At 40.6% G+C, this 24,822-nt stretch overlaps 1 protein-coding gene across 1 annotated transcript in view; it reads right to left on the bottom strand.

Annotated features, from left to right (window-relative positions):
- The window catches only part of TTN (titin), a gene marked incomplete in the record, with an annotated part of 304,338 nt that overhangs the window by 22,516 nt on the left and 257,000 nt on the right, over positions 1 to 24,822 (bottom strand). The window contains 12 exon segments of the mRNA XM_015818849.1: positions 59 to 346; positions 1,028 to 1,324; positions 1,419 to 3,185; positions 3,286 to 3,591; positions 4,199 to 4,501; positions 4,611 to 4,910; positions 5,004 to 5,291; positions 5,563 to 5,859; positions 5,972 to 6,274; positions 6,357 to 6,944; positions 7,046 to 7,342; positions 7,679 to 24,778. Coding sequence (XP_015674335.1) covers positions 59 to 346; positions 1,028 to 1,324; positions 1,419 to 3,185; positions 3,286 to 3,591; positions 4,199 to 4,501; positions 4,611 to 4,910; positions 5,004 to 5,291; positions 5,563 to 5,859; positions 5,972 to 6,274; positions 6,357 to 6,944; positions 7,046 to 7,342; positions 7,679 to 24,778 — 22,134 coding nt within the window.

The following is a 24,822-nucleotide window of genomic DNA, read 5'->3' as shown; positions in this document are numbered from 1 at the left end:
CTAAATAAAGGTTACTCAGTTTGAGCTAAATAAGTTTAGTAAAACGATGCCAAATTACCTTGGACTCTTATGGTTAGGTTTGCTTGTTTGGTGCCTGATGAATTCTTGGCTTCCACCCGATATACTCCACGATGGTCTCGAGAAGCGTCTCTAACAAATATGGTACTATAGCCAATAGCGCTGGTTATTTCAACGCCCAATCGCTTGTCAATCTCTTCTCCATCTTTAAACCAGGTCACTTGAGGAACGGGCCGGCCCGTGATAAGGGCTTTAAGTCTTATGCTTTCACCTGCTTTGACTGTAAGACCCTCAAAATGTTCAGCACCAAATTCAATATTGGGTGCAACTAGAAAAGAAAAAGAAATAAAACAACCTTTACGATGTATCTTCACAATGCACCTTTGCCAAAATAAGAGCAGTTTTTAACTGCATCCATCAATTCCTTTCTATGAACTTGAAACCCAGGCAGTCCTTGACTTATAACTGCAATTGAACCCAAAATTTCTGCTGTTAAGCAAAACAGTTGTTAAATGGGTTTTGCCCCATTGTACAATATTCCTTGCCACAGTTGTTAAATGAATCACTGCAGTTCATAAGTTAGTAACATGATTGTTAAGTGAATCTGGCTTCCTCATTGGCTTTGCTCATCAGAAGGTTGCAAAAAGGGGATCCCGCAATCCAGGAATACCGGAACTGTCATAAATACATGCCAGTTTCCAAGCGTCCAAATTTTGATCATGTGACCATTGGGATGCTGCAATGGTCATAAGTGTGAAAACCACCATTAATCACTTTTTTCAGTGTCCGTTTATAACTTCAAATGGTCACTAAATGAATGGTTGTAAGTTAAGGACTACCTGTAATAATGCATAGCACGGAGCAGCCTAAATGCTTTATACTGATCCATTCTGACTGAGAAAATCTAACATGCTCACAAACTTTGAAAAAGATTGGAATTCCAAATCCTGGAATATGTATAACCACTTATGGTAACCCCTACTACTTAGTACTACTAAGTAAGACTTACCAGCATCATCTCGGGTCATGATATAGCCTGAAGACTGAGAAGGAGGGCTGATCGTCCCAACAGCATTTCTTGCAAGGATTCGGAATTCATATCGGTCCCCAGGGCTAAGTCCTGTAACTGTATATTGGCATTCACTGACATCAATAAAATTGCATCTGACCCAACGGTCTTCAGGTCCTTGCCGTCTCTCAACACTATAACCCGCAATCTTGCTGCCTCCGTCACGCACTGGTGCAGTCCATTTGAGAGTAATTGTCTCTCTTGTCACATCAATATAATCAGGAGTGCCAGGTGGATCTGAATGAAAATAAAATGCATGCACGGTAATCAGCAACAATTCCGACAGGCTATCAACATAGGCATTTGACACTGAGTGTGTTCAATCACTTACCAACTGGGGAAACAGCCAGATGGAGTTTGCTAGGATCACTAGCAGGGCTTAGTCCAGCAGAATTTTCTGCATATACACGGAACTGATAGTCCAAGCCTTCCATTAGTCCAGTAATTCTGTATTCTCGACCAGATATTGATGAGATATTTACTTTCTGCCACAGGATGCTATTTCTTTCTTTCTTCTCCACGTGGTATCCAGTAATTTCCGCACCTCCATCATAAAGGGGAGCATCCCAAGATATGGTCATTCCATCAGCTGTTATATTGTAAACAACGGGCTTTCCTGGTGAACCTGGTGGCTTAAACTGGTGCTTAGCTATGACCTCTACTGAGTTAAGTGGTGGGCTTACTCCGTATCTATTTTCTGCACGAATTCTGAACTGATATTCTAAATCTTTCACGAGGTTTGGAACTTTGAATGTTGTCCTTGATACACTAGAGCAGACCATTTTCCAATTGGTTTGTGAAGTTTCTCGCTTCTCCACACTGTAGCCTGTAATTTCTCCTCCCCCGTCATCTTCAGGAGGATTCCATGAAAGAATCACACTGTCTGCTTTGATTTCATCTAGCTTGATTGGTCCTTTTGGCTTGGATGGTGGGCCAAGTGTGATCACTGTAAACGGGAATGACTTTCTGTGGACGACATTGTCAAGAATTAAGGTGTACTTGCCACCATTTTCTTTCTTCACATTCTTAATGCTTAATGTTATTTTGTTTTCCGTTTTCTTGAAGCGAACCAGTTCGCTTTCTTTAAGAGGCATGTTGTCTTTTAGCCAACTCATACTGGGTATAGGCTTTCCTTTATATGGCAATTCAAGATGGACATTGTAACCTATTCTCACTGTTACCTGTCCTCCAGGTATATCAGAAAGATCTGCTTCAGGTGTTATTACATAATCTTTCACTGTAATTGGCCCAATTGTAACACCATCACTTCTTCCTTTTTCATTCTTAGCTGACACTCTGAAATCCATAACAGAAAGCTCCTTAAGTTTTTCCACTTCAAATTCACATGCCTTGCTTATGCCTGCATATGACCATTCCGTTTCATCTTTCAATCTTTTTTCAATAATATACTCGGAGATGATACTACCACCATCAAACTCAGGTTTGGTCCACTGTAGGGTGACAGAGGTCTTGGATGAATCTTTCATGATTAAATCCCTCACGGGTCCAGGTACTTCTGCAGCCTTCACTGGTTCCAAAGTTTCACATGGTTCACCTAATCCATTTTCATTTTCTGCAAGAACGCGGAAGAAGTATGGGATCTTTTCTGATAAGTCACTTATCTTAAAGGATGTATTGGAGCACTTTGCTGTAACAGAAGACCAAGCTCTCTTTGTAGCATCTCTTTTTTCAATGACGTAATTTGTAACTTCGGAACCACCATTTATGAGTGGTGGTTCCCATACCATAGTCACAGTTCCACGAGAAACATTTTTGAGGTGCAGTCTCTGGCATGCAGATGGAGTGTCAAGCACTTTGACGTTCACAAAGGAGGTTTTGGCTTTTCCAACTCCGTTTTCAATTGTAAGGGTGTATTTTCCTGTATCATTGCGAGTGACTTGAGGAATACTAAGAAGAGTAGATGATTCTGTGTTCTGGATGATGTATCTTTCGTCAACACTAAGATTTTTGTCACCCTTTCTCCATACGACAGTTGGAGGTGGCCTTCCCTTGAAGGGGATCATTATTTGCACGTCTTGACCTGCTTTAGCTACAATGGAGGTCTTGAGAACCACATCCAAATCGATTTCTGGCTCTTCTGCAAAAAAACAACAACATCAAATTGTTAACACTGAGGAAAAGCCAAAAAATACAAAACAAATGGAAAAGAACAAAGGAAAAAGATGAAAATTTCATACCAAGAATGTCTTTAGCTTGTACAGGTTCTGTCATTTCAATAGGTTCGCCTTGTCCAGCACAATTTATAGCAGCTACACGGAAGTAGTAATTGAGTCCTGGCTGAAGTTGAGAAATAACATATTCTGTGGTTCTCACTTCTCCTCTTGCACTCACTATGGACCATTCTTCTTCATCACCTTCTCTCTTTTCTATAGCATAGCTGGTAATTGCACTTCCTCCATCATAAGCTGGTTTAGTCCAGCTAAGTGTGATAGATGTCTTTGTAGTATCCACAACCTTTAGCTTAACGGGTGGCCCAGGCTTTTCTGTAAATCAAATAAAATGTAACGTGAAACTTCAAAACACTAGCTATTTAACAGGCAGAACAACAAAACATGAGGTGAGGCCTGTCCCCACCTTTTGGCCTTCCAGAAGGACATTAAAACTGGCTCTACCGATTGGCTTGCGGTCCTGGTTGGGGCACTGTATACTGGAGGTGACCGGAGGTATTCTGGAGGTGACTTGTGGACTAATAGGGAAGATGCCATTCTTGCTTCTGATTTTTTTAGTTTTCTAATCTTATTGGAGGACATGAAAGGAGCCTCCCCAAAGATTGCATTATTTTTGGCAATTGGGCATCCCTTGGGCGACGGTGTCAGCCAGCAAATCCTTTCACTCCAGAAGCATGCTCCGGTTAGCTTTGTAGGTGCTTCTGTCACGGATACAGTCAGATCTAATCTTGTTAACTTTAATATTTCGATACTTTGATTTTAATTATAAATTGTCCAGGGTTTATAGCATGAAATGGATGGGCACATAAATTAAATAATCAGACCAATAAAATCATGTCCTTATTTTTTGAACGTGCCATTTCAAGAAGGTTTATTTTCGGTCCCTTTAACCTTGCTGCCATTCATACGCCTAGGTTCTTACCGATCGGATCTGCAGCTTTGAAAAAGTCAGATTCTTCAGAGAAAGGGCCTTGGCCAGCTGCATTCACAGCAGAGACTCTGAACTGATATTCGCTGTTTTCAGTTAGTCCTGTGACTTTCTGTCTGGTGTCCCGAACGGTTTCTTTAACGACTCGGAACCAGCCTAGGCTTTTCTTATCACGCTTTTCAAGATAATATCCACTTATTTCACTACCACCATCCACAGTAGGCCTGGTCCAGCTTACAGTCATTGACTGTTTGGTTATCATGGTGATCTCTGGCACACCAGGTTGTCCAGGAGTAACTGTATTTTTATTGAGAGGGGGAAAAAAATCGCATTAGACCAACATAATCAATTAGCAAATACATTCTTAAAGATGTTCCCGAATACACATCATTAACGTCTATCTTACCAAATCTATTTTTAGCTACAACGCTCTCAGATTCCAGTGCATCGCCAACACCAAACTTGTTTACTGCTCGAATACGGAAAACGTATTCATTTCCTTTTATGACTTTGGTGGTAGTGACATCGCATTCTTCTTGTTTTTCTGAAACCATAGACCATACCACGCGGCTCGTTTCACGTTTTTCAACAACGTAATGTGTCACTTTGGCACCTCCATCGTCAGCTGGTGGTTCCCACAGAAGAGAAATCTTTTCAGCAGTGACTGTTTTAAAGTGAACAGGCCCACATGGAGGTCCTGGCTTATCTGTTGAGGAAATGATATCTATTAATATACAAGAATAACCATTGCTAGAGGCTTTTAAAAGAACAACGAAGTGTAATACGTTTCAGAGCATACCAAGTATTTGTACTTTAATAGTAGCAGATGCTGAGCCCATGGCATTCTTTAATTTCAGTTCATAGCTTCCGCTATTGAGACGAGTTGCATCCTTGATCAGTATGGAGGCGAATTCAGTGGTATTTTCAATAGATATTTGGGCACTTGTTTGTACCTCTTTGCCATTCCTAAACCATTCTATTGATGGTATGGGTTTTCCTGAAATCCCAAGTTTGAGCTTAACCGCAGTGCCAGCTTTGTATTTGACCACTTCTGTATATTCTGGTGGTACATCTATTTCAGGTGCACCTTAATGAAAGATAAATGGAATATGATGGTATTAAGACACTTTACATGTTAAAAGATTCACAGAAGAGCAGTTAAGTAAGAAGAAATATGCAGTTCGACTAAAATTCTGCACAATCTGATATCCAAAAGAAAATCAAATATAAGGCTACACGATACTGTCATATTAAGAACTCTTGAATTCAGCTGCATATTTCTGCCAGCGATGATCACTCAAATCCTTAAAATAAAATCAAGAGATAATATATTTTTTTTGGCTTAATACATTTCTTACCATATGTATCCACACAGGTGATAGGTCCTAAAACATCTGATGGATTACTAACTGAACCTGCGGCATTCTTAGCAAAGACACGGAATTCATACTGAGAGCTTTGAGTCAATCCTGAGACAGTAAACTGGGTCTCTATGACGTTGGTAAAACTGGCCTTTGCCCATCTTCCATTTGGATAATCACGTTTCTCCACAATGTATCCAGTGATTTTGCTACCACCGTCAAAAGCTGGTTGTGTCCAAGAAAGGCTGACAAATGTTTTGGAAATATCTGTGACTCGAACGTTTCTTGGTGGTTCTGCAATTTGGAAAACAGTTGCATTTGTAATAAGTATCCAACATTGAGTGACCAAGAACATGTTGCACTAAAGTCAAAATTAGAAATGTGATGCTGTATTATGAATACATACCGCATGCATCAATTGCAAGAACTGCATCCGATGGATGACTTGGTTTTCCAATGCCTGCTGCATTTTCAGCATAAACTCTGAATTCATAAATTAGTCCAGCAGTAATGGTTGAGGCTTTGAAGTGAGTTGTGCGTATAATCATTTTATTCACTTTCTTCCATAAAATACTGTTTCTGTCCTTCATTTCCAAATGGTAACCAATGATTGCACTGCCTCCATTAGAAACAGGCTCATGCCATCCAACAGTGATGCTTTCTCGAGTTACGTTAGTGATCCATGGTGTTGAAGGTGGCCCAGGTATAGCTGAATAAACAGGAGAGGCAAAGTTAGCAAAGTATATGTCTGAAAAATTCAGAAAACCAGAACAAAAAATGGAGATACTTACTATAAGGCAGTTTTATAACTACACATGCTGAATCAAGGTGATCACTAATGCCGAAGCGATTTTCTGCTTTGATACGGAATTGATACTCTTCTCCGGTGGTTAACTTCATGATTTTAATCATATTTCTAGCAACTGTTGCAGACACCTCAGACCACACAGCAGTGCTTGTTTCTCTTCTTAGCACAATGTAATTTGTGACTTGGCTTCCACCATCGTAATGTGGAGGCTCCCACTTCAAGGTGACTCCTTCTTCAGTGATGTCACTCACCACCACAGGACCAATTGGGGGACCTGGTCTATCCAGGACAACAATTTTGATGAAGGATTTTGTTGTTCCACTGGAGTTTGCAGCTGTGATGTCATATTTACCAGCATCGGTAGCCATACTTTCCTTAAGGTTAATAATTACACACTCTGCAGTGGTTTCTGTATTAAACCTCATGGTTGGCTTGAGAGGAATGCCATCTCTGGATAAAGTCACCTTTGGCAAGGGTTTTCCCGAAATTGGAATCTCAACCTTTAGATTTGAACCAGCTCTCACATAAACTGTATGGTTCGGGAAACCTTTCATATCCACTTCAGGTGATTCTGAAAAATGCAGTAATATTACATTAAGAATATTGAAAATACAAATGATTCCATTTTCAGTTAAATTCAGACAACTTTATTCTTAGTAATGGAATACACACCCATTTTTTCTTTAACTGTGACAGGAAGAAGAAGTTCTCTAGGATCACTCAGACCAGCTTCGTTTTCGGCAAATACTCTGAAGAAATAATCCATGTTCTCTTTGAGACCTTGGACAATGTGATGGGTTGTCTTGACTACAGCACATTTGACCCATTTTTGCTGCCCTTTCTCTAGGGCTTCAACGAGGTAGCCAATAATTCTGCTTCCACCATCATGCTCAGGTTTAAGCCATACAAGGGATACACTGTCTTTGGTAATGCTCGATACTCCCAGTTTTTCTGGTGGACTTGGTTTTTCTAAAAATAGGAGAATAAATTGAGAACAAAATCATGCCGGATGCATACTTATTATTTGTAAGATACTCTGCAAATAAATATTTTGCATGGCAAAACTCTGTACTTGACTTCCTTACATATATTGGAACTCTACTTATTAGCAAATCCTTCAGACAAACATCTTTCGTTGTGGCTTTGCATCAATTTATATTGCTACTTTGCATTAAATTTATATTGTTAACATAAGCATTATGAATACATTAAAACTAAAGCATGGATGTTAAGTCTCACTGAAATGTACTTCAATAAATCATAAATGAAGCACAAAAATATTTTTTTTAAAAAAATATTACTCACCTGTTATTTTAACTCCATCTTTGGTTTCGATGGGAACACCAACACCGAATTCATTTTCTCCGGAGACTCTGAAGTAATAAATTCCGCCTTCTTGTAGATTGGCAACTTTGTAGGAAAGACGGTGGCAATTGTTGGTTACAGTGACCCATGCTTTCTTGCTTGCTTCTCGTTTTTCAATGTAGTAATTCTTCACAGGAGCCCCTCCATCATTCTCCGGAGCTTCCCAAGATAACACAGCAGACTCTTTTGTTACATCTTTTACAATGATATTAGATGGAGGTCCTGGTGAATCAAGTACTTTAACAAGTAATGTCAAAGTAGCTGTGTTTACAATGTTTTGTAATGTCAGTGTATACTTTCCAGAATCATCTCGTGTTGCCTTTTCAACAGTAAGCGAGGTGCGGTTATCTGAGGAATCAATATTTGCTCGTGTACGGAGATCAGTATCTGGCTTACTCCATAGTACGTTAGGGATAGGTTTTCCTCTGAAAGGCACAGTCATTGTAAATGAGTCACCAGCTTTCACAACTAGTGTCTTTCTCATTTCATTATCGATATCAAAAACAGGTTCTTCTTCTCTTTCCTTTGCTACCTGAGGTTCTGAGGCTTCACTTGGATCACTAGCGCCAATTTTGTTCACGGACTTTACTCTGAAAACATATTCTGCTCCCGATGTAAGACCTATTACAGTGTATTCTGTTCCTCTTAAACTTTGAATAGCAGTTGACCAATCAGTTTCACTAGTTAGCTTGTATTCAACAGTGTATCCAATAATAGGAGCTCCCCCATCAAATAATGGTTTTATCCATCCAATTGTTATATGAGATCTTGTATGGTCCATTATCTTGGGCCGAGATGGTGGTGATGGTAGGAAAACTGGATCTTCTGCTTTTATTAGTGGTGAAGGATCACTAGGAAGACTAAGACCTGCAGCATTTTCTGCATATACTCTATATTCATATTCGCATCCTTCCCGAAGGCCTGAAGATTTTATTCTGAGATCATAAACTGGCTTTTTATTTACACGTATCCACCGCAAACTGTTTTTCTCACGCCTTTCAATCACGTAACCAGAAATTTCATTTCCTCCATCACTGTCAGGTCTTGCCCAACAAAGAGTCATGGATTCCTTTGTCACATTGGTAACCTCTAAAGATTTAGGGGGGCTTGGAATAGTAAAAGGATCCAGGGCCTTGACAGCCTCACTTTCTAAGGTTTCACCAACACCGTATTTATTTACACCCATCACTCTGAAAATATATTCATTTCCTTTAAGTAGTTTTGTTACTTTGCAGGAAGTTGTTGGAAGTTCTGCTTCACAAAGAGTCCACGCAAGCCTACTGGTCTCACGTTTTTCCACAATATAATAGTCAATCTCCGCCCCTCCATTTTCCTGAGGTGGTCCCCATGACAAATAACATTTCTCAGCAGTCAGGCCCTTAATTTCTAGAGGGGCTGCTGGTGGACCTGGTCTGTCAAGTACTTTGCAGTTAACTGCTAATGATCTTGTTCCAGCAACATTTTGTAATGTTAACACATACTGCCCCGAATCCCGTCGAATGCAGTCTTTAACAGTGATTGTTGTAGAACGATCTGTTGAGACTATTTCAATTCTTGCCTTTTCTTCAATCTCTTTGCCATCCTTTGTCCATGAAACTATTGGCAAGGGTCGTCCAGCAATGTCAGCGTTGACTTTTAAAATCTCTCCAGCTTTAATAACAATATCTCTGAATTTGGCATCCATCATAATTCTTGGAGCTTCTATGTCATCCTTTACAGTAACTGGCCCAGTGGAGTCTGATGGCTCACTAAATTGATCAGCAGCATTCCTGGCAATAACACGGAATTCATAGCGCTGGTCTTCAGTAAGCCCGGTCACATCAAAGAAAGTTTCCTGTATATTGGTGAAACTGCACTTCAGCCAACGACCATCTGGGAGCTCTTTCCGCTCAATAATGTAGCCTGTAATCTTAGCACCACCATCATATTCTGGCTTGGTCCATGATAGTGAGACACATGTTCTTGTAATATTGGTCACTTCAGGTTGGCCAGGTGGGTCACATGGATCCCTTGCTGCCACTGGTTCGCATGATTTGCTACATTTGCCAATTCCTACAATATTTTCAGCATACACACGATATTCATACATCAGGCCTTCATCAAGGCCTGTGACCTTCATCTGAGTATCACTTAGAAGGATTTTATTAACTTTAGTCCAAAGGATGCTGCTTCGTTCTTTACGTTCAAGGTGATAACCAAGTACTTTGCTACCGCCGTCATTAACTGGTTCCTGCCAATTTACAATCATGAAGGCTTTAGTTGCATGTACAACTCGAGGAGTACTAGGTGGGCCAGGTAGATTAAATGGATACTCTGCCACAACAGGGGCAGTTTCAACGTAAGTGCTTTTGCCATAGCGATTTTCTGCAGAAACGCGGAATTGATATTCTGATCCAGTGGTTAAGCGAGCTATTTTAATTGAAGTTCGTGCAACTGCTGCAGATACGGTGCTCCATGTTGTTGTTGTAGTTTCTCTTTTCTCTACAATGTAATTATTAATTTGACAGCCACCATCATATTCAGGGGGTTCCCAAGATATGGATATATTATCAGCACTGACATTATCAATATGTAACGAGGTTGGAGGTCCTGGTCTATCAAGAACAATTACATTGATGATAGCTGTTGTGGAGCCAGCACTGCTTACAACATTTAATTCATACTTTCCTACATCTTCTCTTGAAGCTTCTTTGATTACTAGCAATGTGGAAGTTTTTGAAGTTTGGACATGCACTCTCGTTGTCTCTCTTAAAGGCATGCCATCCTTTTTCCAGCTGGCAGATGGTACTGGCCTTCCTCTAATGGGTACATCAATCTTAAGGTCTTCACCAGCTTTAACACTGAATGTATTGAAAAGGAGCTCAACTGAAGGCTGGATTTCAATGTCCTTTGCAACTACTGGGACTCCAAGTTGTCTTGGATCACTCTTTCCTTTTTCATTTATAGCGCAGACACGGAAAGTGTATTCTTCTCCCATACTTAATCCAGATATTGTTGCTTCTAAGGTTTTAACTTGGATACAGGTGCTCCATTTTTCACTTCCTTTAGTTTGCATTTCTACTACATAGCCAGTTATTTTACTGCCACCATCACTCTCTGGTTTCTCCCATTTAATAGTAGCACTGTGACGAGTAACATCTACAAGAGTTACTTTTCCAGGTGGATAGGGTGGTTCAGAAACCTTAACTGGTTCAGATGTTTCTGCTGGCAAACCAACACCATATTCATTTGCAGCTAAGACCCGGAAGTAGTAGCTGCATCCTTCCTGTAGCTGTTCGATTCTGAAGACATTTTTGCTGCAATTATTTGTAATAGTGGCATAAGCTTTTCTTGTTGTTTCACGTTTTTCAATTATGTAGTTTGTGATTTTAGCTCCACCATCAATAAGAGGAGGCTCCCAAGCTAGTGTCACTAAATCTTTCTTTACTTCTCTGACGGTCAGATTTACAGGTGCACTTGGTGTATCAAGTACTCTCACATTAACAAATGCCGTTTTCTTGCCACTGTTGTTTTCCAAAGTCAGGTTATATTTTCCGCTGTCAAATCTGTTTACATTGTCAATTACTAACATTGTATAAGAACTGGTTACCTCAATCTGAGCCCTGTCACTCAGAGTGCCTTCTGCTTTTTCCCATTTCACCTCTGGCTCTGGCCTTCCTTTAATTGTGACAAACAAACGTAATGTGCCACTAGCACGCACTGTGACAACTTTTCTGAGATCTGCATCAAGTTCTATTTCAGGAGGTTCCATTTTTTCAGCCGCAACAACACTACCAGGGATAGTTGCTGGTTCTCCAACCCCTTCAGAATTCATAGCACAAATGCGGAAGTTATACTCGCTATTTTCTTTAAGTTTTGTTACTGTGAATTGTCTTCCTTGTAAACCTGATGGGGGTGTACAAGTTGTCCATTCATCAGCAGTAGCTTCTTTAAATTCTACAATATATCCTTTAACAGGAGCGCCACCATCATAAGTAGGTTTGCCCCATGCCAGGGACACAGATGATCTGGAGGTATCTGTTACCTTTGGATTGTTTGGAGGGCCTGGTGGATATATTGCCTCACAAGCACGGTAGAAAATTGATGGTTCACTAGGCTCACCAATACCAGCAGCATTTTCAGCAGAAACTCTAAATTCATAGAAATGACCATCTGTCAGTCCAGTTACTCTCAATCTTAAGTCTGTCAGTCTCTTTTTACTGCACTTGGTCCATCTAATGCCATCTTTGTCTCGCTTTTCTAGTATATAACCTTCAATTTCAGCTCCACCATCGTCAATTGGGCGGCACCAGGTTACAATCATAGAATCTTTCGTGATTGCAGAAGCTTCAGGCGTGGAAGGAGGACCTGGAGGCTTATATGGATTGCATGCCAATACAGGTTCTGATTCCAGAGGGTCACCAATTCCATATTTATTAACAGCCATTACACGGAAAATGTACTCATTGCCTGAAAGAAGTTTGGTTACTTTGTGATTCAGAGCCTGAACATCAGATGATACTTGTGTCCATGAAAGCCGGCTTGTCTCTCTCTTTTCTATAATGTAGTGTGAAATGCTAGCACCTCCATCTTGTAAAGGTGGTCCCCATGCAAGGTAACATTTTTCTGCTGTCACACCTGTAACTTTCAAAGGGCCTTCTGGGGGTCCAGGTCTGTCAAGCACTTTTACAGTGATTGGTATTGCTTTTGTGCCACCAACGTTAGTCAGGGTAAGTGTGTATTGGCCTCCATCTAATCTGACACAGTCTTTGACTGTGAGAGTTGTTCTTTCAATTGTAGACTTAATTTCCATTCTCGCCGTTGCTTCTTCAAATTCTTTTCCATCTTTTGACCACTTAACATCAGGAATAGGTTTTCCGTGGATGTCAGCCTCAAGAGCAAATGTTTCTCCCGCACGAACAACAATGAGATCTTTATATTTAGGATCCAGTGAAGCTCTTGGTGCTTCTATGGCATCTCTAGCAATAATTGGCCCTGTGCTTTCAGAGGGTTCACTTAAGCTACCAGCTGCATTTCTTGCAATTACTCTGAATTCATATCTTTGGTCTTCTACAAGACCACTTACTGTAAACTCAGTTTCTATTACATTTGTAAAACTGGCCTTCATCCAACGGCCTTCAGGTAATTCTCTCTTTTCCACAGTGTATCCAGTTATTCTGCTACCACCATCATATTCAGGTTTTTTCCATTTTAGTGTTACGTAATTTCTAGTGATAACAATGGCATCCGGACGGCCTGGTGGATCACAAGCATCCCGAGCAACATACAGTTCAGAACATTTGCTAACTTTGCCTACTCCAACAATGTTTTCAGCAGAAACTCTGAATTCATATTCAAGACCTTCTTCAAGACCATCTGTTTTATATTTTGTGTCCTGGATAAGGGCCTTGTGCACCTTTGCCCAAAGGATGCTGTTTTTATCTTTACGTTCTAGATGATATCCAAGAACTTTGCTTCCTCCATCATTAACTGGTTCATGCCATTGTACTATCATGTGATCTTTGGTGGCTGTAGTGACATAGGGGGTTCCTGGTGGCCCTGGTACTTTGTATGGATATTGTACAAGAACTGGCTTAGAATCTAGTGCACTGCTCTTTCCATATCGATTTTCAGCGCTAATTCTAAATTGGTACTCGGTTCCTGTTTTAAGTTTTGTTACTTTAATAGTTGTCCTTGCAACCATTGCTGATACCATTTGCCAAACAGTGGTTGTAGTGTCACGTTTCTCGACAATGTAGTTGGATATCTGACAGCCACCTGTATATGCTGGTGGTTCCCATGAGAGGACTACGAAGTTTGAACTAACTTCATCAAAGCGGACAGGTCCTTGGGGTGGGCCAGGCTTTTCTAGCACAATTATACTAAGATGCTCTGTTGCTGTGCCTGCGGTGTTGGTTGCTGTGACAGTATATTTTCCAAAATCATCCTTGTTGCTTTCTTTAATAAACAATGTAGTTGAAGTTGCTGTATCTTCAACATGTAATCTGGTTGTCTGTTTTAGAGGCTGGCCGTCTTTCTCCCAAGCGATAGTAGGCTTTGGTCGAGCTATAAAGGGAATTTCTACTTTAAGATCTTCTCCAGCTTGTACAGTATATGTATTGAACATCAGTTTGAAACTGGGCTGAATTGTCTGATCTTTGGCAATCACAGGAACTGCCAGTGGCTTAGGATCACTTTTGCCCTTTTCATTGTATGCCATGACACGGAACTGATATTCCTGTCCAGAAATCAAACCAGATACAACTGCATTGCAGACTTTGCTTTCAGTAACAACAGTCCATTTATCAGATCCTTTTGACTGCATTTCAACAATGTAGCCCAAAATCCTGCTACCTCCATCATGTTCAGGCTTCTCCCACATAAACGATGCACTTCTCTGCGTCACATCAGTAAGTGTCACTTTTCCAGGGGGTAGAGGTGGCTCTGATGCTTTTGAAGCATCAGCAGTTTCAGCTGGACTACCAATTCCAAATTCATTCTCAGCCATAACTCTGAAATAATAAATGCTTCCTTCTGTAAGGTTTTCAACTCTAAAGCTTGTTTTGTTGCACTTGGCACTCACATTTGCATATGCCTTTCTGGTTGACTCACGTTTATCAATGACATAGTTCTTTATCTTTGCTCCACCATCATTAGCTGGAGGTTCCCACGTCACTACCGCATAGTCTTTCCTTATTTCTTTGACTATTAAGTTTTGTGGTGGTCCTGGTGTGTCAAGTACTTTAACTGTAACAAATGCAGACTTAGAACCACTGCTATTCTCCAGTTTAAGTATATACTTCCCAGCATCATTTCTATCACAATAATCAATTGATAGCTGTGTGTAATTTATTCCTTTTTCAATTTGAACTTTATCTGTAAATTCCCCTTCTTCACGAGACCATGTGATTTCAGGAGTAGGGCGTCCTTTAAATGGTATATTGATCCTGACAGAGCTACCAGCTCTGACAACAATTCCTTTCCTTAATTCTGAGTCTATATCAAGTTCAGGAGCTTCAAGTTTATCTTCTGGTTTAATTGTACCAGGAATTGCTGCAGGCTCACCTACTCCAATTTTGTTGAGAGCACACACCCTTAGCTTGTATTCTTGGTGTTCTATGAGTTTTTTGATCTCAAAACGATTGATTCTCAGACCAGTCTGTGGAGTAACCATTGCCCATTCTTCTTCATCAGCTTTGCAGATTTCTACAATATATCCTAGGATTTTGCAGCCACCATCATAAATAGGTTTACCCCATGCAGCTGTGATCGAATTCTTGGTTGTATCAACAACATGGGCATTAGTGGGTGGACCAGGCTTGAACATAGGATCACATGCTTTCCAGTATGGAGTAACTTGACTTGGTTCACCAATTCCAGCTATATTTTCAGCAGATACTCTAAATTCATATTCATGATCTTCAGTTAGTCCTGTGACTCTTAATCGTAAATCTGTAATTCGACGTTTATTACATTTCACCCATCTAATACCAGTTCTATCTCTTTTTTCTACAATGTAGCCAATGATTTCACTGCCACCATCACTATCTGGACGATGCCAAGAGACTGTCATAGAATCCTTTGTAACATTGGTGACTTCAAGGTATGTTGGTGAACCAGGAACAACAAATGGGTTTTTCATAAGTACGGGTGCAGATTCCAAAGGTTCGCCAATTCCATATTTATTAACTGCCATTATGCGGAATATATACTCATTGCCTTCCAAAAGTTTTGTTACCTTTAGCATTGTGGCTACAGCATCTGATGCAACAACTGTCCAAGCAAGACGACTAGTTTCTCTCTTCTCAATTATGTAGTGGGAAATATCACTGCCACCATCATGGATTGGTGGAACCCATGCTAAGGAACACTTTTCAGAAGTAACTCCAGAAATCTGAATACTCTCTGGAGGCCCTGGCCTATCTAGTACTTTTACTGTTACAGGTACTGATTTTGTTCCTGCAACATTGGTTGCCTGCAAAATAAACTGCCCACCATCAACACGTATAGCGTCTTTCACAGTAATCAGAGCCTTGAAATCTGTATTCCTTATTTCATATCGAGCAGTATCTTCAAGGACTTTATCTCCTTTCAGCCACATAATAGTAGGAATTGGTTTTCCATGTACATCAGCTTCAAGTTTGAAAGTATCGCCAGCAGTTACAACAATTGCATCTTTGTATTTTGGATCCATGGAAATTCTTGGAAGTTCAACTTCATCTTTTGCTGTTATAGGTCCTGTGCTGTCAGAAGGTTTGCTTACTGCTCCAGCAGCATTCCTTGCAATTACTCTAAATTCATATCGTTGGTCTTCAGTAAGACCTGTCACAGTAAACTGAGTTTCAATGATATTGGTAAAGCTTGCTTTCATCCATCGACCATCAGGTAAGTCTCGTTTTTCTACTATATAGCCTGTTATTTTGCTGCCACCATCATATTCCGGCTTGGTCCACTGCAGAGTGATGGCACTTCTTGTAACAACAATAGCTTCTGGACAACCTGGTGGGTCACAGGCGTCACGTGCTACATAGCATTCTGAAACTTTGCTTGCTTTGCCTACACCAACAATATTTTCTGCAGAAACTCTAAATTCATATTCAATGTTTTCTTCAAGATTAGTTGCTTTATAATGTGTATCTTGAATAATAGTCTTGTTTACTTTTGTCCACAGAATGCTGTTTCTTTCCTTTCGTTCAAGATGATAACCTAGAATTCTACTTCCACCATCATTAATTGGTTCATGCCATTGCACAATCATAGAGTCTTTTGTAGCTATTGTCACAAATGGTGTTCCAGGGGGGCCTGGTTCTTTGTAGGGATATTGAGCAACAACTGGTTCAGATTCCAGGGCAAAGCTCTGCCCATATCTATTTTCTGCAAATATTCTAAATTGATATTCTGACCCAGTTTTCAGCTTAGTCACCTTCAGAGTAGTTCTTGCAACAGTAGCTGAAACTACTTCCCATGAAGTCGTGGTTGTATCTCTCTTATGAACAATATAATTAGTAACCTGGCAACCGCCTGTGTATACTGGAGGATTCCATGATAATGTGACACTTTCAGCACTAATATCTTCAAATTTAACTGGGCCTTTAGGAGAATCTGGTTTATCGAGTGTTATAACTTCAATGGATGCAGATTTTTGTCCAACTACATTAGCAACTGAAATTTCATATATTCCATTGTCCTCTTTATTTGTTTCTTTAATATTTAGAACAGTAAGATTAGGTGAATCAATTACATTTACTCTGGTTGTCTGTTTTAATGGAATGCCATCTTTGCTCCAAGAAACAGTGGGCTTAGGTCGACCAAATATTGGTACTTCGATCTTTAAATCTTGTCCTACTTGTATACTGTAACTGTGGAATGCTGGTCTGACATCTGGTTCAATAACAAGATCTTTAGCGGTTATTGGTACTGCAAGCGATCGTGGATCACTCCTGCCCTTTTCATTTACAGCCATTACTCTGAAGAGATATTCTCCTCCTTGGGTTAGATTAGTAATAACTGCTTCAAGAACTTTAACACGTGTGCACTCTGACCATTTATCACTACCCTTAACTTGCATTTCTACAATGTACTGTAAGATTTTACTTCCACCATCATGTTCAGGCTTTGCCCAGCTCAATGAAACACTGTTTCTTGTAACATCATCCACTGTTATTTTTCCCGGAGGTTGAGGAACTTCAGCCACCTTAACTGGATCACTTGTTTCAGCAGGCAGGCCAATTCCAAATTCGTTCTCTCCAGAAACTCTGAAGTAATAATAACAACCCTCTTGGAGCTGATCAATTTTCCAGGATGTTTTATGGCAGTTTGTTACAACAGCTGCATAGGATTTTCTTGTGGCTTCACGCTTTTCAATAATATAATTTTTAATTTTAGCTCCACCATCTATCACTGGAGGCTCCCATGAAATTGTAACAGAGTCTTTGGTAATTTCCTTGATTTTCAAGTTAACAGGAGGACCTGGAGTATCCAAGACTCTTACACTGACAAAGGCAGATTTTGTTCCACTACTATTTTCTAAAGTAAGAGTGTATTTTCCAGAGTCAAATCTATTCATATTATCAAGAACAAGTGAGGTGAAGCTGCTGGTACTGTCAATAATAGCTGCTTCTCTGATATCACCATCCACTTTACTCCATTTTACTTCAGGTGTTGGGCGGCCTCTGATAGGAACAAATAATCTTAATGAGCCACCAGCTCTTACATTGATCACTTTCCTCAGTTCTAAGTCAAGGTCAAGATCGGGAGCTTCTAATTTTTCTTCAACAAGGATGGTTCCAGGAACATCTGCATGCTCTCCTACACCTGCTTTATTAACAGCACAAATTCGGAATTTGTATTCATGTTTTTCCAACAATTTTTCTACTTCCATATTTGTTTTCTTAATTCCTGTTGGTGGTGTACAAATTGCCCACTCGCCAACACTTACGTCACAGGCTTCAACAATGTATCCTTGAATTTCAGAGCCACCATCATAGATTGGTTTACCCCAAGAAAGGAAAACTGAAGATCTTGTAACATCTATTGCTTTGGGATTATTTGGTGGACCTGGTTTATATATGGGGTCACAAGCTTTATAGTAGATAGAAGGTGGACTGGGTTCACTGAGACCAGCTGCATTTTCAGCAGAGACTCTATATTCATAGTCATGATTTTCCAGAAGTCCTGTGACTCGATAGCGAAGTTCACTTATCAGACGCTTGTTACATCTTGTCCACCGAATGCCTTCTTTGTCACGTTTTTCTAGCACATAACCCAAAATTTCACTGCCTCCATCAGAAGCTGGTCTATCCCATACAACAATCATAGAATCCTTGGTAACAGCTGAAACCTCTGGAGCCTTTGGTGGAAGTGGTACCACAAAAGGATTTTTTGCAAGTACAGGCTCAGATTCAAGAGGTTCGCCAACCCCATATTTATTGACAGCCATGATACGGAAGATATATTCATTGCCTTCCAAGAGTTTAGTAACTTTGCAACTAAGAGTTTGCACGTTGGCATCAGCTAAAGTCCAAACTAAGCGACTTGTTTCTCTTCTTTCAACAACATAATGTGAAATGTCACTGCCTCCATCCTGCAGTGGGGGCTTCCATGATAGCATACATTTTTCAGCAGTTGTCCCTGTTATAACAACAGGCCCTTCAGGTGGCCCAGGTCTGTCAAGAACTTTGACATGAACGGAAGCAGTTTTTTCACCTGCAACATTCTTCACCAACAATATATAATGTCCACTGTCAATACGAACAGCTTCCTTCACACTTAGGCTTGTGGCAAAGTCAGTACTTTTTATATCCAAACGTGCTGTGTTTGTTAGTTCCTTGTCACCTTTCAGCCACTGAATAGAAGGCAGTGGTTTGCCATAAACATCAGCGTCAATCTTAAATGATTCAGTAGCATGCACTGTAAGTGTTTCTTTAAACTTGGGATCCATACTTATACGAGGTGGTTCTACTTCATCTCTCACTGTGATAGCCCCTGAACTTTCAGAGGGCTCACTGAAAACACCAGCTGCATTACGTGCAATCACACGGAACTCATATCTTTGATTCTCAACCAGGCCAGTTACTGCAAATTGAGTCTCAATTACATTAGTAAAACTTGCTTTCATCCAGCGGCCTTCTGGTAATTCTTTCTTTTCAACAATGTAGCCTGTGATCTTGCTTCCACCATCATACGCCGGTTTCTTCCACTGAAGAGTAACAGAATTTCTTGTGACAATTATCGGTTCTGGACGGCCAGGGGGATCACAAGGATCATGAGCTGTGTAACATTCTGAACATTTGCTTGCCTTTCCAATACCAATAATATTTTCTGCATAAACTCTGAATTCATATTCAAGTCCCTCTTCAAGTCCGGTTGTTTTAAATTTAGTATCAGGAATTGCTGTTTTGTTCAGTTTAACCCATAGTATGCTGTTTCTTTCTTTGCGCTCCAAATGATAGCCAATAATTCGGCTGCCACCATCACTGACTGGCTCGTTCCAATGTACCACCATAGTATCTCTGGAGACTTCTGGTACGTATGGAGTTCCAGGTGGGCCAGGTAGTTTGTATGGATATTGGGCAACCACAGGCTCTGATGTGAGATATGTACTTTTTCCGTATCTGTTTTCAGCAGCAATTCTGAATTGATATTCAGTTCCAGTCTTTAATCTACTCACTTTTAGAGTTGTTCGTGCAACAGTTGCTGAAACAATCTGCCAAGCAGTAGTAGATGTGTCACGTTTTTCTACAATGTAATTGTTGATGGAACTGCCGCCATCATATTTAGGTGGCTCCCAAGAAACGGTAATACTATCTGCAGTTATATCATCCATCTTCACCGGTCCAGTGGGTGGGCCTGGCTTATCGAGGACAATAATACTGAGAATTTCGGTTGCTTCTCCTGCAGAATTTGAAAGTTTTACCAAATATTTTCCAACATCTTCTTTACATGCTTCCTTTATGGTTAGCACTGTGTTACTTTCTGTATTTTCTTCATTTACTCTAGTAGTTTGCCTTAGTGGCACATCATCCTTAAGCCATGTTACAGTTGGTTTGGGTCGACCAACAAAAGGAACATCAACCTTTAAGTCTTCACCTGCTAGTACGCTGAATGTGGTAAACAACAGTTTGAATGCTGGAGGTATCACAAGATCTTTGGCAATGACAGGTACACTGAGTTGCCGAGGATCACTGATTCCTTTTTCATTTTGTGCTGAAACACGGAAGGAATATTCTTCCCCTTGGATCAATCCTTTTATAGTGGCTTCAGTGACTTTAACAGTGGCACAAGTAGCCCATCTGTCACTGCCTTTGCTTTGCATTTCTACAATGTAGCCCAAAATTCTGCTTCCTCCATCATGCTCAGGTTTTTCCCAACTCAAAGACACACTGCTTCTTGTCACGTCTAATAAAGTTATTTTCCCTGGAGGCAGAGGCCTCTCAGACACTTTAACTGATTCTGATGTTTCAACAGGAAGACCTATTCCATATTCGTTTTCAGCTAGAACCCTGAAGTAATAGCTGCAACCTTCTTGTAGCATGTCCACTTTCCAGCTGGTCTTGTGGCAATTGGCTATAACAGTAGAGTATGCCTTTCTTGTTGCTTCACGCTTTTCAACAATATAATTCTTTATTTTAGAGCCACCATCTATGAGGGGAGGCTCCCAGGTGAGTGTGACAGATGACATGGTGATCTCCTTTATTTTCAGATTCTGCGGGGCACCAGGTGTGTCGAGGACTCTTACAATTACAAAAGCAGATTTGCTACCTGAACTGTTTTCTATTGTCAACATATATTTGCCACTGTCAAATCTATTCACATTTGCAACCGTAAGTAAAGTGTAAGAACTTGTGGATTCAATTATGGCTTTGTCTAAAGATTCCCCATGTTCTCGTGACCATTTTACTTCAGGTGCTGGTCTTCCTTTAATCGGAACGAAAAGTCTCAAAGTACAACAAGCTCGAAGAGTCACAATTTTACGCAGCTCTGCATCAAGTTCAATCTCAGGGGGAAGCATTCGTTCTTCAGCTTTTGGTGTCCCAGGAACTTGAGCAGGCTCACCAATGCCTTCGGAATTCATGGCGTAAATTCTGATTTTGTACTCCTGGTTTTCTTTTAGATTAATGATAGTAAAAGAGGTGGCCTTTAGTCCAGCTGGTGGTGTTACAATTTTCCACTCATCTTCATCAGATAATGCTGTTTCAACCATGTAGCCAGTAATTTCTGAGCCACCATCATATACTGGTTTATTCCAAGCAATTGTAATTGATGACTTGCTTGTATCTAAGACACGGGGATTACCAGGCGGACCAGGTTTGAAAAGAGTGTCACAAGCTTTGTAGAATGGGCTACTAGGACTTGGCTCACTTACACCGGCAGCATTTTCAGCCTTTATTCGGTATTCATACTCATGGCCTTCTGTAAGTCCAGAAACTTTGAAACGCAAATCTGTCACAACCCGCTTATTACATTTCACCCAGCGTAATCCAGCTCTGTCACGACGTTCTACAATGTAATTGGTTATAGGACTTCCTCCATCCGAATCAGGATGTCCCCAGCATACAATCATAGAATCTTTGGTAATAGCTGTGACTTCAGGTGTCTTGGGAGGACCAGGTACTACGTAAGGATTCACTGCTAGGACAGGCTCTGATTCTAGAGCTTCGCCAACTCCATATTTATTAACAGCCATTACTCGGAACACATATTCATTGCCTTTCAATAGCTTTGTGACTTTCAGTTTTGTTACAGGAACTTCTGTGGCTACAGAAGTCCACGCCAATCTACTTGTTTCACGTTTTTCAACAACATAGTGGTCAATACTGGCACCTCCATCATCTAAAGGTGGCAGCCATGTCAGGACACATTTGTCTATGGTAACATCAGACACCGACAAAGGTCCCTCTGGGGGACCAGGTCTGTCTAGAACTTTGACATTGAAAATGTGCTTTGCAAAGCCACCTGGATTGGATGCTGTAAGCGTATATGCACCACCATCCCGTCTTGTGGAGTCCTTATTGGTAAGAACTGTAGAGAAATCTGCTATTTTAATTTCCAATTTTGCTGTATCCTCAAGTTCCTTGTCTTGCTTTGTCCATGTTAGAGTTGGTGGAGGTCGACCCGCAACGTCTGCTTCAAGTTTGAAAATTTCACCTGCTTTTACTACTAGAGTGTCTTTGTATTTAGCGTCAACCATTATTCTTGGTGCCTCAATTTCATCCCTGCATGTTATTGCATCTGATGGCTCAGAAGGCTGGCTAACGGCGCCAGCAGCATTTCTAGCGATGACACGGAATTCATAAGCAGCATCTTCGGTAAGCCCACTCACAGTGAATTCAGTTTCTAATATATTGCTAAAGTTTGCTTTTAGCCATCGGCCATTTGGAAGATCTCTTTTTTCAACAGTGTAGCCAGTTATCTTAAAGCCTCCGTTATATTCTGGTTTTGTCCACTTTAATGCTACTGCATGCCTTGTGATGTTTAGAGGGATTGGCTTTCCAGGAGGATCAATAGGATCGAGAGCAAGGGTTGGTTCAGATGGCTTGCTTGGTTTGCTTTTGCCTGCCAGATTTTCTGCAATGACCCTGAATTCATATGCAATGCCATCCATCAGCCCACTTGATTTGAAGGTGTTGCCTGATATTAAGGCTTTGCTGATAGTCTGCCAAAGAATGCTGTTTCGTTCTTTTCTTTCGATGTGATAGCCCAAAATTGGGCTTCCACCATCTGTAAGGGGTTCATGCCAGCTAATGCTGATAGAGTCTTTTGTGACTGCAATGATCTGAGGAGTGCCTGGAGGCCCAGGCACTTTAAAAGGATAGCTAGCAATTACATTCTCTGAATTGATAGCCGGACCTGAGCCGTATCTGTTCTGAGCTTTAACACGGAATTGATACTCAGTTCCAGTAGTCAGGTGAGCTGCTTTGTAGGTGGTACGTATAACAGTGGTTGCTAACTCAGCCCAGGAGGTACTGTCAGTTTTGCGCATTTCTACAACATAGTTGCTAATTGGAACCCCTCCATCATTGAGTGGAGGTTCCCATGAAAAGGTGACAAAATCAGATGAAATTTCTTCAAATCTAATTGGTCCAGTGGGTGGTCCAGGAACATCGTGCACGTGAACAGTTATAACTTCACTAACTTCACCAACAATGTTTTTAGCAGAGACCGGATATCTGCCACTGTCGTTTCTTGTGCATTCATTAATGTTCAAAATGGTTGCAGTTGCCGTATTTTCATAGTTGATCCTTTGTGTCTGCTTGAGCAATTGATCTTCCTTTTTCCAGGTAATAGTTGGTCTGGGGCGACCAAGAACAGGAATCTCAACTTTGATGTTGTCACCAGCTCTAGCAATTATGGTTTTCTGATAGATACCACGCAAATCAAACTCGGGAAGCATCATTTGTTCTTTAACAACAACTGGCCTGCTTTCTCTTGGATCACTTCTTCCAGCACTGTTAACTGCCATAACCTGGAAAGTATATTCTTCATTTTCAGTTAGATTCTTTACCACACATTCTAATGTTTTCACCGTAGTAATGTGTGTCCACTGAGTTGAACCCTTTTTCTGTGCTTCAATTACGTAGCCGGTAATCTTGCTACCACCATCATGTTCTGGCTTTGGCCAAGCAAGGCTGACTGAGTTCCTTGTGATATCCATAATGTTAAGGCTGTCTGGAGGTGATGGTGCTTCTGATGCTCTTATAGGTTCAGCAGTTTCAGCAGGTTCACCAATTCCAAATTCATTTTCAGCAAATACTCTGAAGTAATATTCACAGCCTTCAGCCAAACCAGGAATCCTAAGGGAACATTTTGGGCATTTGGTTGTGATGGTTGAATATGACTTACGTGTTGATTCACGTTTTTCTACTATATAATTTGTTATACGTGAACCTCCATCAATTAGAGGCATATCCCATTGGAGAGTAATGCTATCTTTAGATATGTCTCGGGGCTTCAGATTTATTGGTGGTCCTGGTGTATCCAAAACTTTTACATTTACAAAGCCAGTCTTCTTGCCAGCAGCATTTTCAAGGGTCATCAAATACTTTCCTGCATCGTATCTATTACATTCTGTGATAATGAGGAGAGTGAATGAATCTGTATTTTCAATATTGGCTCGTGCTTTAAGTGGGATGTCATCTTTGGTCCATGTAATCTCAGGAGTTGGGCGTCCTCTAATTGGAACAAATATCCTAATGCTCAATCCGGCTCTGACAACAAGAGTTTTTCTCAGTTCAGCATCCAATTCAAAATCAGGAGACACTTCACGTTCTCTGATTTCAACATTTGGAATTAATGCTGGTTCGCCCACGCCAGCCGCATTGATAGCACTTATTCTGAAATTGTATTTGACTCCTGGGTGGAGATTAGCAACCACAAATTCTGTTATTCTTAGAGCAGTTCCTGTGGTATCTTTCACCCATGTTTCTTCTCCTTCTTTTTGGTGCTCTACAATGTAGCCAATAATGTCAAGTCCACCATCATAATGAGGTTTCCCCCATGCTAGGCTAGCACTTGTTTTTGTCGTATCAGTTACTCGTGGATTTGCTGGAGGTCCTGGTGGATCTATAATGATGGGGGGAAAAAGAGCTTAGATTAGAAACACTTTA

The sequence above is a fragment of the Protobothrops mucrosquamatus genome, unplaced genomic scaffold (assembly GCF_001527695.2).
Source record: "Protobothrops mucrosquamatus isolate PMUCROS unplaced genomic scaffold, P.Mucros_1.0 scaffold804, whole genome shotgun sequence".
In the NCBI taxonomy this organism is placed as follows: domain Eukaryota; kingdom Metazoa; phylum Chordata; class Lepidosauria; order Squamata; family Viperidae; genus Protobothrops; species Protobothrops mucrosquamatus.
The sequence above is the reverse complement of the archived record's forward strand: the minus strand, read 5'-3'. Positions and strand labels throughout refer to the sequence as shown.